General features: G+C 31.9%; 1 protein-coding gene across 1 annotated transcript in view; it reads right to left on the reverse strand.

Annotated features, from left to right (window-relative positions):
- The window catches only part of LOC143046870 (uncharacterized), a 78,373-nt gene that overhangs the window by 8,353 nt on the left and 51,535 nt on the right, over positions 1-18,485 (reverse strand). The window contains exons 7-10 of the mRNA XM_076219930.1: positions 15,570-15,740; positions 13,443-13,586; positions 11,102-11,226; positions 155-304 (exon numbers count right to left, since the gene is read on the reverse strand). Of these exons, the coding sequence (XP_076076045.1) occupies positions 155-304; positions 11,102-11,226; positions 13,443-13,586; positions 15,570-15,740 (590 nt within the window). The remainder of the gene's footprint in view (positions 1-154; positions 305-11,101; positions 11,227-13,442; positions 13,587-15,569; positions 15,741-18,485) is intronic.

The following is an 18,485-nucleotide window of genomic DNA, read 5'->3' on the forward strand; positions in this document are numbered from 1 at the left end:
ATGTGAGGACAAACAAGAAATGACAAACTCAAGGACATGACTTTCAGTGAAACATCGAAATTCTATACGGAAGGGAAGTTTTAAGTTTTCGATAAAATCTTAGTATAAAGAAATAAACCCAATCAAATTGCTAAAAGTTAGAAAATTAACATACCAAATCCGTGACGGGTGTTCCGGCTACCTCTGCATTCATGGCCACTTGTTTTACATTCCCTGTTTTCCAGTAATAATCCACACTTTCAACCGAGGAATGCAAGAATGACGATATACTAGTTTGGTCTGATTTGGTATAATTAGGTAGAATCTAAAACATGTCTCAATATTATGTGGGTGCATATCAGAAATTGTTTTGAATTTTGTTGAAAGATTGTGTTTTACTAAGGTGATTAAAATGTTTGGTTATTTGAAAAATACTACATCTTAGTGGATAAACATGAGATACCATATATTGGTGAAAAATCAGAAAGCGAAAGATGAAAATAATAACTGTATTACCGCGGTATTTTTTGTATATGGTTCGTATTGCTCAGTCTTTAGTTTTCTATGTCGTGTTTTGTAAACTGCTGATAATCTTGTTGTCGGTTTCAGCATTTTGCCAAAGCGTTGTTAATTTGTCTGCGAGGTAAGATTTTTAATGTCCCTTTTGTGTCTTCCGCCTATTTTGGTAACTTTCTCCTCACTTTTAACAGGGGCCTCGGTGTACGAGTGATCTAAGTAATGTATCACTCAGTCATTACTGAAGTTGTGAGTTCGAATCCCGCTCGGGGCAGGTGCACTCTATTCCAATCGTAATTGACTAGGATTGTCAGTTTTCCTACCCAAGGTTATTGGTTCTTTCCAGACACTCCAATTTCCTCCACCAATAAAAACTGACCGCCACGAAATAGCAAAATAGTGCTGACAGTGGCGTTAAGGGCATACGATACAGTTTTGATCCCGTATTCACATTTTGATAAAAAAAATCCATATAAAGAATCAAGATGGCCGCTGAGCTGATAACACTGTGAAAAGTCAGCTCCCAATTTTTGCAATATTTTCAGCAGTTTAATTGTCTGAAATGGATTAATTTTATGGCCAAGAAGTAGTTTTTGAAGTGATGCATCCATTGATATGCTTTTTGTGTGATATATTTCAAGAAAATAGTAAATATTAGACATTTTCAAGGATTTTATTGTGTAAACTTGAATGATTGGATTTATCTACAATAGACATATATAATTATATTGTGTGCAATATGCCTGGAGGTAGTAACCCTTCAAATAGACTTTCAAGTCAATCAGCAGATAAACAGAAACAAGTTAAAACTGTTCAGTCTTTATTAACAGCTAAGAAAGATAAAGATATTAGTAAACAACCTACAAAGAGAACTCGCTCAGATGTGTCAACAGATTCCAATACAAGTATGGATTTATCAGGGATAATTAATTTTCAAAAAGACCTAGATGAAATCAAGTTTAGCCTCAAGGATGTAACAACAAAAGATGATCTGAATGAAGTAACAAAAGACCTTGTCAAAACAGCTGACCTTGAGAATATGGTTACTGGTATTGTGAAAAAACTTTTTAGTAAATTTGAATCCACTTTAGATAAAAAGATGAATGAGAGATTGAATAAAATCCAAACAGAAATGCAAGAAAAGGTGGAGGCCTTATCGATTGAAAATGAACATTTGAGAAGGAAGATAGATCAAAATGAAGCCAAAACAATATCAATTAAAAAAGAACTGTCTGAAACAACAGAAATTGCTAAAGTAACAAATATAAGCAGTAACTACAATGAACAATACTCCAGAAAGAATAACATCAAGGTATTTAATTTTCCCTGGAAAGAGCAGCAAGATCTCCGTCAAGATTTTATACAAATGGTAAAGTCTGACTTAAATATAACACTGCATGACCGAGATATTGTAGCCATCCATCGTTTACCTGCACAGCGAGAACCACGACCATTAATCGTAAGGTGTTTTAATACTGACGTAAAGAGGAGTATAATGAGAAAAAGAAAAGAACTAAGAAACAAAGTAAAATTTGTAGATGATGTTACCACCAGAAATATGGCTCTTATAAAAAGACTTGAAGATAGTGGAAGGTTTGATCAGGTGTGGTATTTCAACTGTGGCATTTATGGCAGAACTGATAATGGTCTCCAAATGAAATATGGGTTGTATGATGACATCAACAGAAGACTGAGAGAAGGGAAGTAACTCTGACTTTTTGGAGATTAAGAAATATACATGTACTTTGTTGATTTATACTCAATACTGTAAGAAGGGAGATAATTCTAGATACTTTAAAAAAAAAACACAATTATTACTTAAAGTTTGTATATTATTTCGAAATTTCTGATCTGATTATATATTATGTCAATCAAAATAAAGATTTATTAAGATAGTTGAGTGAATATTTAACTAAACAGAGAAAAATATTGCAAAAATTGAAACTGCATCATTACATTGTATGCAGAAAACAGGAAGAATGCCTGTTGTCTTGATACTGTTTATAATTTTTTATCTCATAGTTTCATCACTTTTTCAAATTATTTTTTTTTCCTTTTTTGTTTTTTTTGTTAAAACAAGATACTTTTTCAGTACAAATAACCCATCTGATGAATATTGCTTTTTATTTATTGTATTCTTTTTGGACTTCACATTTTGTTCTTCTCATAATTGAATGGGGTCTCTAAAGATATTATCAGTTAACTGTCAAGGTCTAGGTGACATTGAAAAGAGAAGAGATGTATTTAATTTCCTTAAGTCTAAAAAATGCAACATCTATTGCATTCAAGATACACATTTCACAAATGAAAGTGAAATGAATATTAAGACCATGTGGGGCTATGAGTGTTATTTTTCATCTTTCTCCTCAAACTCTAGAGGAGTTGCTGTAATGTTTAATAATAATTTTGAGTTTAAAGTATTAAAAGAGAAGAAAGATGTAAATGGTAATTATCTAGCATTAGATATTGTTATAGATAAGGAGAGGGTAACACTTCTATCATTGTATGGTCCTAATGCAGATAATCCTAATTTTTACCATCTTATTATGTGTATTATAGAAGATTTTGGAAATGAAAACTTTATAATATGTGGTGATTTTAATCTTGTATTGTATCCCAATATAGACTATTGTAACTATTTACATATTAATAACCCTAGTGCTAGAGATAAAATTTTAGAAATTATAGATCAATGGAACCTTATAGATCCTTTTAGGGAACTTTTCCCAGACTTGCGTAGATATACATGGAGAAAAAAGAAGCCCTTTAAACAGGCTAGGTTGGATTTTTTTCTTTTTACAGATAATATGTTAACAAATTTACTAAATTGTAAAATTGAACCTAGCTATCGCTCAGATCATTCTTTTGTAATTTTAGAGCTACAATTTAATCCATTTATAAGAGGTAAAGGACTGTGGAAATTCAATAATTCCTTATTATATGATCAAGAATATGTAAATATTGTTAAAGATAAAATATTTGATGTCAAGAAACAATATTGTGCACATGTTTATGATTTGGAACATATTGATGAAATTTATGATGAAAATTTACAACTTACTATAAACAAGCAATTATTTCTTGAGACTTTATTGATGGAAATCAGAGGAAAGACTATTTCATATGCAAGTTATAAGAAAAAAGAAAAGGATAAAAAGGTTCTAGATTTACAAAGGGAAATTGATTTATTAGAAGCAAATTTTAAGGAAGAATTAATAAATCAATTAAAAGATAAAAAACAAGAACTGGAGGATATAAGGAAAGAAAAGATGAAGGGTAAATTAATACGTTCAAGGGTAAAATGGATTGAGGAAGGAGAAAAGCCAACTAAATATTTTTGTGGTCTTGAGTCAAAAAATTTTACTAGTAAAATTATACCAAAAGTCGAAACAGAAGATGGAAGGATTATAACAAAGCAATGTGATATTTTAAAAGAAACAAAAGTATTTTATGAAACATTATATAAAAATAGGGACTGTAGTTTAAATGGCTGTAAATTAGAACAATTAGAAAATGATTTAAAAAATTTAAATTTTGAAAAATTGACAGAGGATGAAAAAAATAATTTAGAAGGGGAGATAACTATAGCTGAGGCAGGTTTAACATTACATAAAATGAAAAATAATAAATCTCCTGGATCTGATGGTTTTTCGACTGAGTTTTTTAAATTTTTTTGGAAAGATTTAAAATATTTTATTGTAGAATCTCTAAATTATGGATTTCACATTGGATCATTATCAGTCACTCAAAAACAAGGTATTATCACATGTTTGCCAAAGGATAACAAGCCACGCCATTTTCTGAAGAACTGGCGCCCAATTTCATTATTAAATACAGTTTATAAAATTGGGTCAGGGGTGATCGCAAATAGATTTAAAAAAGTTTTAGATAAACTCATCAATTTAGATCAAACTGGCTTTATAAGTGGGCGTTATATGGGAGATAATATCCGACTTATATATGATATTTTGCAGTATACCGAGGAAAAAGATATACCTGGTTTATTACTGTTGATAGACTTTGAAAAAGCTTTTGATACAGTATCCTGGGATTTTCTTTTAGCAGTTCTGACTTTTTTCAACTTTGGGAATTCCATAATCAACTGGATAAAAGTACTTTACAATAATATTAGCTCTTCAGTCATTCAGGGTGGAAATTTATCAGAGTTCTTTGGTATTGGACGAGGCTGTAGACAGGGGGACCCATTATCACCGTACCTTTTCATATTATGTGCAGAGATTTTGGCAATAAAGGTTAGAGGTAATAAGAAAATACAGGGTATAGAAATTTCTCAAGTTGAACATAAACTATCTCAGTTTGCAGATGACACTTCTCTGATTTTAGATGGAAGTGAAGAATCTATGGAAGAAGCTTTATTAGAGCTAGATTGGTATGCGAAACTTTCTGGACTAAGGATAAATTTTACAAAAACTCAAGTAGTATGGATAGGAAGTAAAAAATACAGTAGAGAAATGTTATGCCAGAACAGAGATTTATCATGGGGGTCAACTTCTTTTAAGTTGTTAGGGATAAACTTTGATATTGATCTTGATAAAATTTTAAACTTAAATTATACTGATAGGTATCATCAGATAAAAAATTTGATAAATACATGGTCTAAAAGAAACTTAACAGTTATTGGTAAAATATCTGTGGTTAAAACTCTTATTCTTCCAATACTTAATCATCTCTTTTTAACATTACCAAACCCAAATGCTGAGATGATTAAGAAAATTAATGATGCTATTTATTATTTTTTATGGAACTCACCAGTTCATAGAGTTAAAAAAGAAGTGTTACACATGGATTATAAGAATGGTGGTTTAAAGATGATAAATATTCATCTATTTATGATAGCTTTAAAATGTACATGGATAAGAAAATTGTTTAGTTCTAACTGTAAATGGTCAACTATTTTATTTACAAATATGGATAAAGAAAAATTGTTTAAACTAGGAAATAGTTACACAACAAATACTATTTCAAATGTCAAAAATAAATTTTGGATTGATGTATTTAAAGCATGGCAATATTTTGTAGATAAAGATATAAATTCTACATGGGAATATTTTCTTGCTAGTCCATTATGGATGAATAAGAATATAAATATCAACAATAAACATGTATTTTATAGAAGTTGGTATAATAAAGGTATTGTTTTTGTAAATGATGTGATTAGTAATAGTGGAAAATTTCTCTCATATGGGGAAATAAAAGACAAATTTGATATTTCTGGGAATATAATGATGTATAATAGTATCATTTCAGCATTAAATAAGACAAAGAGGCTGTATTCAAGGGGAGATAATAAGCTCACAGAACCTTTTATTCCCTCTTTTGTTCAAACCATTTTAAAAAGGAAAAAGGGAACAAAAGATATATATTGGATGTTAATACCTAAAGTGGTTCCGAATGGGGAGAAAAAGTGGAATCAAATTTTGGAACTTAATGAATTGGAATGGAGAGAAATTTTCAAACTTCCTTTTGCAGTTACTAATAACACAAAATTACAATGGTTACAGTTTAGAGTAAATCATAGAATATTAGCTACAAACAAATTTTTGTGTAAAATTAATGTCATAAATAGCCAGCTATGTAATTTCTGTAAGGAAGAAATAGAAACTATAGAACATGTACTATGGAATTGTGAAAATGTCCAGAATTTATTAGAAGAAATAGATATATGGTTTTTATCTAATGGTATAAGTATTTCATTCACCAAAAAGAATTTTTTGTTTGGTGATGTCTCACATGTATACAAGGGTGAAATTTCAAACCTGATTTTTCTGTGTCTTAAACAATATATTTATAATACAAGATATTTCCAGAAAGTTTTATCAATTCATGCTGTGAAGAAAGTACTAAAAGATCTATATAATCTAGAGAAGTGTATAGCAGTAAGAAACAATAAACTTGAGAGTTTTAATAAATTGTGGATTCTATTTACTCATTTGTTTCAATTGTAATTAAAGTCCTATTAAAATTCATATGTGAAAAACATGATAGAATGTTAATTTTTGAACTATCAAAAAAGCTACATCAAAAATATTCATCAGAAAATTATATTTATTTTTATTTTCTTTTTTTTTCTGTATTAATTTTTTCTTTTTTTTTCTTTATTTTAAATTTTGATTAATTTGAATTGATTAATTTAACCTCAAATTTTCCATTCTTAAAAAAACGGAAAAATCTTGAATATCTGTATGTTTGTTAAAATGATTATTCTAATATGATGAATTCATGTATTTGTGGTCCTTATTTTTGAACTTTTATTATGTTATTTTTTATTGCAAATGAAAAATGTTGTATTATATTGTAACTACAGCTGATATATTTTTTTGTAAAATGAACTAACAAATACTAACACATATATATTTACATGATCTATTGCTAACATTAACGAGGCCGGGATAAGGTACCGGTATTCGATGTTTTCATTACTAACAAATGTACAGATTTCAATAAAAAAATGAAAATTAAAAAAAAAAAAAAAAAATCCATATAGACTATTTTTTACCTGATTAAATCAAATATGTAATAAAAAATATACCTTCATGTGCTACTTTTTGGGTATAATGAGGTCGAAATTTTGTATATTTGCTCAAAATTCGGATTTGTGGCCGTATTTTCACTTTCGAAAGAAAGACATAACTTTTTTGTTTTAAAAGATAAACACTAAATAAAATTGTTTTTTGTTAAAGTCATAAGAAACCTCAAATCAAAAACAGATAATGCTTACGTTTTTTTATAACTCAATGGATAGTTTTCATTATAAATCTTATGTACATATACTTTTTTCTGAAGAAAGTTCTTTACTTTATTCATATTTAAAAGAAGTTTACTTTATTTGAATTGCATCCTTGCAGGAAGCAATTCCCCCGACATATTGTCCGTATGCAAAGTGACCTCAGTGCGACATATCTCGTAAAAATCAGGTGATCACAATACGCATGGATGTCCTTAAAATTAAGAAATAATTGATGCCAGCTATACTTTATTGTAGTTTTAACATGGGTAGGCATTATATTCGTGATTATTTTTTGCCAGAGCGATAGCGAGGGCTAAAATAACACGAATATAATGCCTACCCATGTTAAAACTACAATAAAGTATAGCTAGCATCAATTATTTCGATTCTGATTAGGACAATTACGGTAATTTCTATGTTCGCTGTGTACATAAGTGTACCGTATTTGTGTAGGCTCTTCCATCAACCTTCCTGTCGATTTTTATCCAACTAGTTCAAACCAGTTTAATTTCGCAAAGTTGTATTTCTAAAATTCAAAATTGAAACAGAAATTAACAAATCAATTTATTAACTAAAACAATATTTGTGTCACAATATAACAGAAAAGTTATATTACAACAGTCTTTTCCTTTGAGGTCAATTTCTGACACGCACATTTTCAAGTCAGTTGTCAATGGTGGTGGACGCACAAGGAGAATCGGGTAGGTCTTTATTTACTAAATCAATCGTAAATATTCCGCCGGTTAATATTGTAGCATTGGTAAATATGTTCATATCTGATAGAGGATTCCTTGATAAAGTAGTGCTGACATTCGAGACTTGACAGGAGGGGCCCTTTGACAGAGATCCATTTATAATTGCGGTGGCTACACCTTGTAAAGTTGATCAAAGCCAAAGGGCACGCCTTTGTGCATCTGACGATTTCAAATGCTGTATTACATGAAGATTAAAATTAATACTGGGTGACAATCTTGTTGCATTTGTAAAATGGATTGGAAACCTTGGTGGTATATTGGTAATTACGCCTATTTTTTTTTATAGGAGAATGGGGTTCGATTCCCTGCTAGGGTCAATCCATTTTATCGAAATATGAAACAATTTTGTCGTTTCAGTACAACAGTAAAAATAACCTATACTTTATTTTATATTTTATCGTCGGAACATATGTTTCAATGAAATTATTATATACAATTGACATGCCTTTTTAACGGTAGAGATGAAACGTGTTTTTCAGTGGGAGGGGTTTTGAAATTAGAACAGCCAACATGAACGTTGTGGTATCTAGGTCAAATATGTCAATTACGAATTGTAACACATGTTTGCCATTGTAAAAGTATTAGTAACAAAATGTGTATCATTTTAGTGTTTGAAAGTGTTTTAATTTAAGGAAATACATTAAATGCATACCAATTTGACGAAATTCATTTTTCTGCCGTAGTCAATATACGCATGTGCAAACTAATTTTATTGGATAATAAAGTATTGTTTCTTTACAAAGCTAAAGAAGCACGTCATATTAGAATAAACTATAATCTGAATTTACATGTTAACACGTGCTCAATTTCCATGCTTTTTTGTCGATTGTTGACAAACAGGTGACAATCGTTAAACTTCGGATTCAAAACACGAACTTTAATTACCAGCCATATTTTCACAACAACACTGACCGATTGAAAAAAAAATAACGGTTATACGAAATTTACACGAAAAAAATGATAAATTCGTGCGCAGAAGACTAAGTTTATTATGTTTGTATGCATTGGTTCAAGAATTGGAAGAACATTATTTTTCAACGGTCACTCGTTTCTTATGACTTTAAGTAATTTGTCATTTCTGTATTTTATAAGTATCCTAAACACTTATACATTTTTTATTCAGAAATAACTCATATTTATCAAATGTTCATGCATGTAGAAAAAAACATCATTTTTTGCTGTATATTTATCAAATTTAAAAAAAAAGCACTATTTACGTTTTCATGAGAATTGGCACACATAATCTTCTCGCGTAATCAAACCAAATGGCATTTTAAAAAAGAGGGGTCCATGAACATGTTTTCAAGTTAAATAAGTTTGAATGATACAAAATCGGTCGAAAACTGAATCTTTTCCCGATAAGTCATAGTTTGACGGCGCGAAAATAACAATTTACGTTAGCAACGTCATTACCTTCCCTGTAACTGTATCGTATGCCCTAAGCCACCAATCAATCAATCAATCACTTTTAACATAGTTCTGATTTTACGATTTAATTTTATGATTTAATGGAAATAAATACATATCAGTCTACACAATATGAAACTTATATGCGACATGCTAACTGATGTTTTATTGTCTTAAAATCAAAACCCCTGATAACCGATTAATATACAATATGAAGTTCTAAATTGTTTTTGTCATTTCTACACAATTGTCGACTATATACATATATTTTTTCTAATTTATCAAGACGATGACTTGTACCGATGACAGTCTAATATTCTATTTAACGTGCATTACTTACGATTTTGCCAAATCATTGAAATACGATTTTCTTTGTTTCAAATAGAATTGTGAAAATAATATTTAGCTATTTGTAGTCAGTTTGATTCTATTTCGTAAAAATAAGCTACCAAACATTGGTACAAATTTATGGCTTGCAAGCCAATAATTCAACTCATTTGAAGATGTATTTAGCTGAATTGGATATAACTCTCGTTTGGAGATGGATTACATATGTATGCAACATGTTCAGTTATCAAAACGAATAGAGTGTCAACAATAGGGAGTGAAACTAATGACCAAAGGAGAGAATCCATTTCATTGATTGATTCTGCACACAGAAATCATCCTTAATCAGGTAAAACGATCATGTAATTTTTTTTCAAATCGTGTCATAAAATCAAACAGATATAGACAAATAGGCGTTTTACATAAACGATTGCACGTGCCTGTCTCTGTATCTTTAATCTTGCTTACATTGATGTCCCCATTTCCATTATCAATTTTATTATATCGATTCGAAGGACAACCAGTATATATCGGAGGTCATCACGATGGTTAATACGATGTCGCTAGTCTAGAATATACACGAAATGCTGATATTGTCAAACGAGTCCATGCAATGAACTTGGTTTCTTTTTGCAGTTTTTTTTAATTTGGATATACGTTTTAATATGTACATTTTGATTAAAAGTCAAATCGGTGAACATGAATTTGACAACTTATGACTCTTTAATCATTTTGTAAAGCGAATTAAGATAACATACCTGTCCAAAATCCTATATGTATTTCTACTTTGTAAATTAGTTCGTTTTAATACTTATTCGACTTTTATGTAAATTGTTATATACAGACATCCCTGTTTAAGGGTTTGTTAAAAGTTGTATGTGCATAGCTGTCCGATATTATATGTATTTCTATTTTTAAATTATTTCGAGTTAATACATGTACCTATTCGACATTTTGGAAATTGTTATATACAAACATCCCTTTCCAATGGTTAATTAAAATGTGTATGTACATCGATGTCCGATATTGTAATTATTAGTTAGTGTCCATACCTGTCAGTTATCATGTTTATTACTTAGTGTCCATACCTGTCAGTTATCATGTTCATTACTTAGTGTCCATACCTGTCCGATATTATGTTTATTACTTAGTGTCCATACCTGTCCGATATGTTTGGTACATTCTGTATAATCGATAACATACCTGTCCGATATGTTTGGTACATTCTGTATAATCGATTACATACCTGTCTGGTATGTTTGATACATTCTATATAATCGATAAAGATATCATAGATCTGTATTTTTATTGTAACATGATAATATTAATAATCTGTATCGATATCATAATTATTACTTAATGTCCATACCTGTCCGATATTTTGGGTACATTCTGTATAATCGATAAAGATATCATAGATCTGTATCTTTATTGTAACATTATAACCATCTGTCTCAATACCGGGCTTTACTTTGATGTAATTCTCTTCCTCTGCTGTAATCAGATAATCAAAAGTGCATTAGCATCGAGTACGACAATAAATATTTAATGAATGACTTTTAATGATTCAAACATTAAAACAGGCAAAATATTGAAATAACAAGTAGCACTTTGAATAATTTAACGGTTTACACGGTAACGTATGTTCAAAAGAATACTCAAAACGAATTTCTAGATGCTCTTATTTGTAGTTCCGGAAAACAATCTGACAAAAATTTCATACGTGGCCATCTGTCGGAATAATATATAAATAATCGGTAAACAGACAGTCGATGATGGATGATCTGAATTGGCGCCACATAATAAAGCATGCTGATATAAAGCCAGATAACACCGGAAGCTTATATTTGTAATTTCGTAGAAAACTTCATATATGGCCAGCCTGTTTAGAATATATAGGTTTTATAAGTTTTCGGTAAACAGGTTGTTGACGAGCGATGAATCTGCAACAACGTCACATGTAAAAGCTTGTTGACATGAAGCCTGGTAACAAACAGAAAATGCTTATTTGTAGTTCCCTTGAAAATTCGTCGAAAAAGTTCAGTATGGCCAGTATGTTTATATAAAAATCAGAAGATGTAGTGTAAATGCCAATGAGACAACAATCCACATGAGACCAAATGAAATAGACGTTGCAACTATAGGTCACTGTGAGGCCTTCAACAATGAACAAAACCCATTTAGCATAGTCAGCTATAAAATGGCCCCGAAATGACCAATGTAAATCAATTCAAACGAGAAAAATTACAGTCTGATTTATGTAAAAAACAATGAACGAAATATACAACTATGATATCCAGCAACAAACAACAACCACTGAATTACAGGCTCCTGACATGGGACTGGTACATACAGAATGTAGAGGGGTTAAACATGTTTGACGGGTGCAAAACCTTCCTAACATGGGTCAGAGGTACAACAGTAGAACAAAAGAATCAACTGTAAAAAAAACAATAAACAAATAACAAATATGATATACAGAAACTAAAACACAACCACTGAATTGCAGGTTCTTGATTTGGGACCGGCACATACAGATTGTGGCTGGGTTATACATGTTAGCAGGAGTCCAACCCATCCCCTATCCAGGGAAAGTGGTGTAACAGTACAACATATGAACAACTTATTCAAAATCAGTTGAAAAGGGCTTAACTCATCAGATCGATACAAAGCAAAACAAATACACATACTGGACGTGGCAGGGTATTTATACACCCAAACAACATAAAAGACATTGAGTAAGGATCTGAGAGAACTCACAGTTACTGACAGCTAGTTCAAAGCCAAGAGCAACTAATAAAAAACAATCATGTATCAAGGCAAATCAATCAATCAGTACACATCCAACATCCAATGAATTTTAGTCTAAAGACGGCAATAACAGTTTTTATTGACTGATAAAATAATCAATATTTAAAGGTCTCATCTGACAGATTTGAATTGTTCACTTTTTAGTATTAGTTTATCTAAAGGATCGATTAGTTTATCCAGATCGCATCTAATATCCAGGCTCGGTTAACAACATCTCCACATTCGGCAAATAGCGATGTATCAGAAAGCTATAATTTGTCGTTGCTGATGACAAAAAGCGACGGAAATTAAATGGAAAGACGGACGGACAGATGGAAGAACTGATTGACATGGGTTAAGCAGTATACTCAAACTCTTCGACGAAGGAATTTCTTTTATCTCGACCAGTTTGGTTCATTTTGGCAAAAATAAGTTAATCAATATCGTGTATACGGCATTGTTGGCAACAATTCGACCTTATTTTGGTCCGTTTGCATGCAAGTTTCTCTTTAGTTGATATTGTATGGTCTAAGTCCTGATATTTCGATACTTCTGACGATAAGTTATCAAAAGAAAACAACATGAACAATGTAAAATAGAAAACTAAAACAACGAAATCACCAGAAAAAGTATTTTTCTGACTCATTCGGTTCGCAAAAATCATTCTTATTTAGGTAAAACGATGATTTACATATATTATTTTGTTTAATTCAAGACACGAAACTATAATCACCGTTATTTTAAAAATGAAACCGGATTTTTTGTCGACAATTTTGAAACTGCCAATCGCGTTCATTCGAGATGACGTTTTTCAATAAGCAAAACCTAAAACAACACTACTGTCCTACCTTTTTAAGTTAATCATTTAACTTATATTCAACGACATTATTCGAACATAACTTTACGTATATACAACTTACAACCATAATATAGGAGGGTCTCTTTTCCTTCTGCATTCGTCTGCACTATTCGATAATTCAGCTGTTCTTTCCAGTCATAACTGGTATCAGTTGATGTTCGGAACCCTTCGTCATTCCATCCATTTGTTGTTACTTTCTTTTCCCCTAAAATGGAAAATATAAAATATTGTCCGCTGAAATGAATGTTTAAATGAGTTCGAAAATAGTTGATTAGGGGTTGGAGTGAGTGGTTGGGGTCTATTTGCTACATAATTCTGTTAAAATTTAAGATTATGTCACATATCAAATTAAAAAAAATACGATCTGGTGCTCACTTCCTTAAATGCTAAGATCATGGGCTCAGGCCCGACTGGGTCAACCCAAAGTCTTGAACATTAATATTTGCTAGTTCGCATCAAGCATGCGGCAGTTTGAATTAAGACTGGTATTCCCATAGTCAGAATAATGTATCCAAGTATGACGAAATGTCTCCCCTAGGACTGTTACTGTATGATCCGTATGAACTATGATGTTAATGAACCGATTCGGGATGTGGTCTAGTAAAAACAGGGGCCATATTTAAATCACATCAACATATTTTAATTGCAGTATGTGCATTTAAATTTGCCACTAGACGTAACACATTCATCGTTCCATCTATCTAATAAAAAATAACAGAAAAGGGCAATTATAACTATAAGTTAAAATATAGGAAACATAGTTCTCAATATTTCCCAAATTAGAGTTTAATGAATGTTTATTCAGATAAAACAATACAACATCGTTTACCGTATTTGCATCAATAACTCAAAAGATAGCTTTACGTAATTTTCGTCTAGGTAGCATTCTAAATCAACTGTTAGAAGACTTCTTTAAACTGAATTAAAAAAATAAGGATTGTGTCCATGTGGACACAGATGATGCCCCCGCTTGCATATCATATAGTTATAAAGGGACATAACTGAAGAACGGTAAAAGTGACGCTCCCCAAATTTGAACTTGATCTGAGTTTTGTGGTAATAAGCATTGTGTGTAAGTCTCATAACATTTGGTTGAGGCAAACTAAAGTTAGAGAACGGAAACAATTTTGTACTTGATCTTAGTTTTACCTGTGTAAAGGTTTCATAATGTTTGGTTGGGGCAAACTTAAGTTACAGAATGGAAACTAACAAATTTTCAATTTTTCGATTTATGAAGGGGCATAACTCAATAATGGTTAAAGTGACACTACCAAAATTCAACTTGATCTTATTTTTATCAGTGGAAGGCAAAATTAAACATCGCATTGTATAAAGCATTAATTGTAGTTGATTTAAATATAATCATGGACAAAGGAAGATAACTCAAATTTTAAGAATTACTAAAATAACGACATTGATATTTTTGGAGAGAAAAAAATGAAAAATTTAGCAATTTTTCCATTTGTAAAGGGGCATAACTCTAGAAAGTAAAAGTGACGCCACCGAAATTCAAGCGTGATCTGTGTTTTGTGGTAATAAGCATTGTGTATAAGTTTGATAACATTTGGTTGAGGCAAACTAAAGTAAAAGAACGGAAACCAATTTTGGGACATACGGACGTACGCACATACGTACATACGTACGGACGGACAAGGGTAAAACTTAATGCCCCCTCCGCTTCGGCGGGGGAATAAACACATAAATACCTAGCTTAAAGTAAAACACATTCATTCATGATACTAGTGATCCGCTTTTGAAACGTATTCATATATTATGAGAAACTTTAGGACTGTCATATAGGACACTCATCAGATATGTCTTAGACTGTACATTAACACTACTGAAGATACTCTTCATCGAAACGGTACCAAATACTCATGTAAGCTCATAGTCGGTGATAAGTATATTTCGGTGATGTCACATATTGGGGAAAGAGGTTGGAATTGAGGTTAGAAAAGCCGCCATCTTTGAAACATATATTCCATAATGGTCAACAATCTCGTGATTGTGTCCTCAAAAACTTTCAAAGGGATGATCTCAACTTTCTTGATTTCTTAGAAAGTATGATATGATTGATGATTAAATTGCTGTTAATAGTTAATAAAGATTCAAAAAGTAGTGCCAAGTCTGCAAAAAATCTAAAGTTTTAGAATGCATTCAGCAAGAAAACACATCTCAGACTACTTACCCCAGATTGCATCTTCAATCTCACAAGATCCCCCATACGGTAGTATGTTTGTATTGACGGTCCAAATACCAATGCTTGTCTCCCCTGCAAGTTCCATGTGAGCTTCTATAAGGTATCCAGCACTAGCGTTCAAAACATTGGCTTTCATAACAAATGCATTGGTTTTCAATTCTGAAATTGCCAGGAAATAAAGCATTACGTTTAATAAATTAACAATAGATTTATAAATGTTTTTTAAAGAGAAATAAATGTAAATATAATCATGAATGTCACGTAGCCGATAGTATATTTTTCTTTAGTCTGTTTCACGGCCGTTATTGAAATTCTTGACATTTGTATATTTCGAAGGCATACTGAATGTTTTACGGAGGGGACCAACCTAATTCTTCTTGCACTTTAGGCGTTTGAATGTGTCCCTATCTGTAGTATATGCTACTTTACAATATACTTTATTACATGACTATAAAACTTATCTTTTCGCATTGGCTAAATATAATGTAAGATTTAGAACCTATAGATAGGATTTTTCCTAGGCAACAACATTAATGTAGGTATATGACGTTTTGAAAAGTCTTTTTTCTTCTTCCTTTTTATTGAATATTTCCTTTAAATTGTAAAAGTAAGCAACTGTGAAAATATAAAAAATATTTAGTATCAAAACAAGAAACAATTAGATATCTTGAGCAAGATTGGAGATGGTTAAAAAATGTAATGTAATAAAACACTTATTGACTTTGATATCAATAAATAATTGGGAAGTCTCTGGAGATTAGTACAGTCAGTCACTGTTAACTCAATCTCCAGTCAGTCACTGTGAACTCAATTTCCAATCAGTCACTGTTAACTCAATCTCCAATAAGTCACTGTTAACTCAATCTCCTTTCAGTCACTGTTAACTCAATCTCCAATCAGTCACTGTTAACTCAATCTCCAGTCAGTCACTGTTAACTCAATCTCCAACCAGTCACTGTTAACTCAATCTCCAATCAGTCACTGTTAACTCAATCTCCAGTCAGTCACTGTTAACTCAATTTCCAGTCAGTCACTGTTAACTCAATCTCCAGTCAGTCAGTGTTAACTCAATCTCCACTCAGTCAGTGTTAACTCAATCTCCAATCAGTTACTGTTAACTCAATCTCCAATCAGTTACGGTTAACTCAATCTCCAATCAGTCACTGTTAACTCAATCTCCAATCAGTCACTGTTAACTCAATCTCCAATCAGTCACTGTTAACTCAATCTTCAATCAGTCACTGTTAAGTCAGTGTTAACTCAATCGCCAGTCATTCAATGTTAACTCAATCTCCAATCAGTCTCTGTTAACTCAATCTCCAATCAGTCACTGTTAACTCAATCTCCAGTCAGTCACTGTTAGCTCAATCTCCAGTCAGTCACTGTTAGCTCAATCTCAAATCAGTCACTGTTAACTCAATCTCCAATCCGTCACTGTTAACTCAATATCCAATCAGTCACTGTTAAGTCAGTGTTAACTCAATCGCCAGTCATTCACTGTTAACTCACATCCAATCAGTCTCTGTTAACTCAATCTCCAATCAGTCACTGTTAACTCAATCTCCAATCAGTCACTGTTAGCTCAATCTCCAATCAGTCACTGTTAACTCAATCTCCAATCAGTCACTGTTAACTCAATCTCCAATCAGTCACTGTTAACTCAATCTCCAATCAGTCACTATTAACTCAATCTCCAGTCATTCACTGTTAACTCAATCTCCAATCAGTCAGTGTTAACTCAATCTCCAATCAGTCACTGTTAACTCGTCACTGTTAACTCAATCTCCAGTCAGTCACTGTTAGCTCAATCTCCAATCAGTCACTGTTAACTCAATCTCCAATCAGTCACTGTTAACTCAATCTCCAATCAGTCACTGTTAACTCAATCTCCAATCAGTCACTATTAACTCAATCTCCAGTCAGTCACTGTTAACTCAATCTCCAATCAGTCACTGTTAACTCAATCTCCAGTCAGTCACTGTTAACTCAATCTCCAGTCAGTCACTGTTAACTCAATCTCCAGTCATTCACTGTTAACTCAATCTCCAGTCAGTCACTGGTTACTCAATCTCCAGTCAGTCACTGTTAACTCAATCTCCAGTCAGTCACTGTTAACTCAATCTCCAATCAGTCACTGTTAACTCAATCTCCAATCAGTCACTGTTAACTCAATCTCCAGTCAGTCACTGTTAACTCAATCTCCAGTCATTCACTGTTAACTCAATCTCCAGTCATTCACTGTTGACTCAATCTCCAGTCAGTCACTGATAACTCAATCTCCAGGGCCTTCACAACTATTGTATTTATCACATTTGTTCTCATCTTGAATTTGTATGAACAATTAGACACTTTGTGTTCGTCAACCGTGGTTTCTATTTAACTGTTGAGTTAAGCATTGCATAATGCAAAAGTGAAAGCTGACAAAGTGTACTTGACTAGTACTTTGTCATCAACCACATAAGGCTAATGATAAACATATTTAGCCCTAACCCTTACCCTAACCCTATAAAACAAGTGATGAGTATAAGCTAGTATTTGAACAAAACTGAGTACGATTAATCGTTTGACTACAACTGAGTTTGAGCTACTATTGAAAGAGTATTAAGACATGCGAGAGAAACGTGACCAAGGGAACAATATAAACATAAGTCGAGGGAAAATAGGCAACCCCAGAACAAAAATTAACAATTAAAAATAAAATTAACAGTCAAGAAAACACTTTACGGAAGATTAAGCAATATGCAGTCGTACAAAACAGGAGATACACTCAGAAGGGTTAGCAGTTATTGCTGCGATAATGGCAAACATCATGCTGCTGATAGTACTTAATATACATTATTGGCATTCATATATTTGGCTTGGAGCGTTCCTGACGAAGGTAAATCCAGAAAAGCGCTGCGGACA

This window comes from Mytilus galloprovincialis, chromosome 9, assembly GCF_965363235.1.
Source record: "Mytilus galloprovincialis chromosome 9, xbMytGall1.hap1.1, whole genome shotgun sequence".
Taxonomy (NCBI): Eukaryota; Metazoa; Mollusca; class Bivalvia; order Mytilida; family Mytilidae; genus Mytilus; species Mytilus galloprovincialis.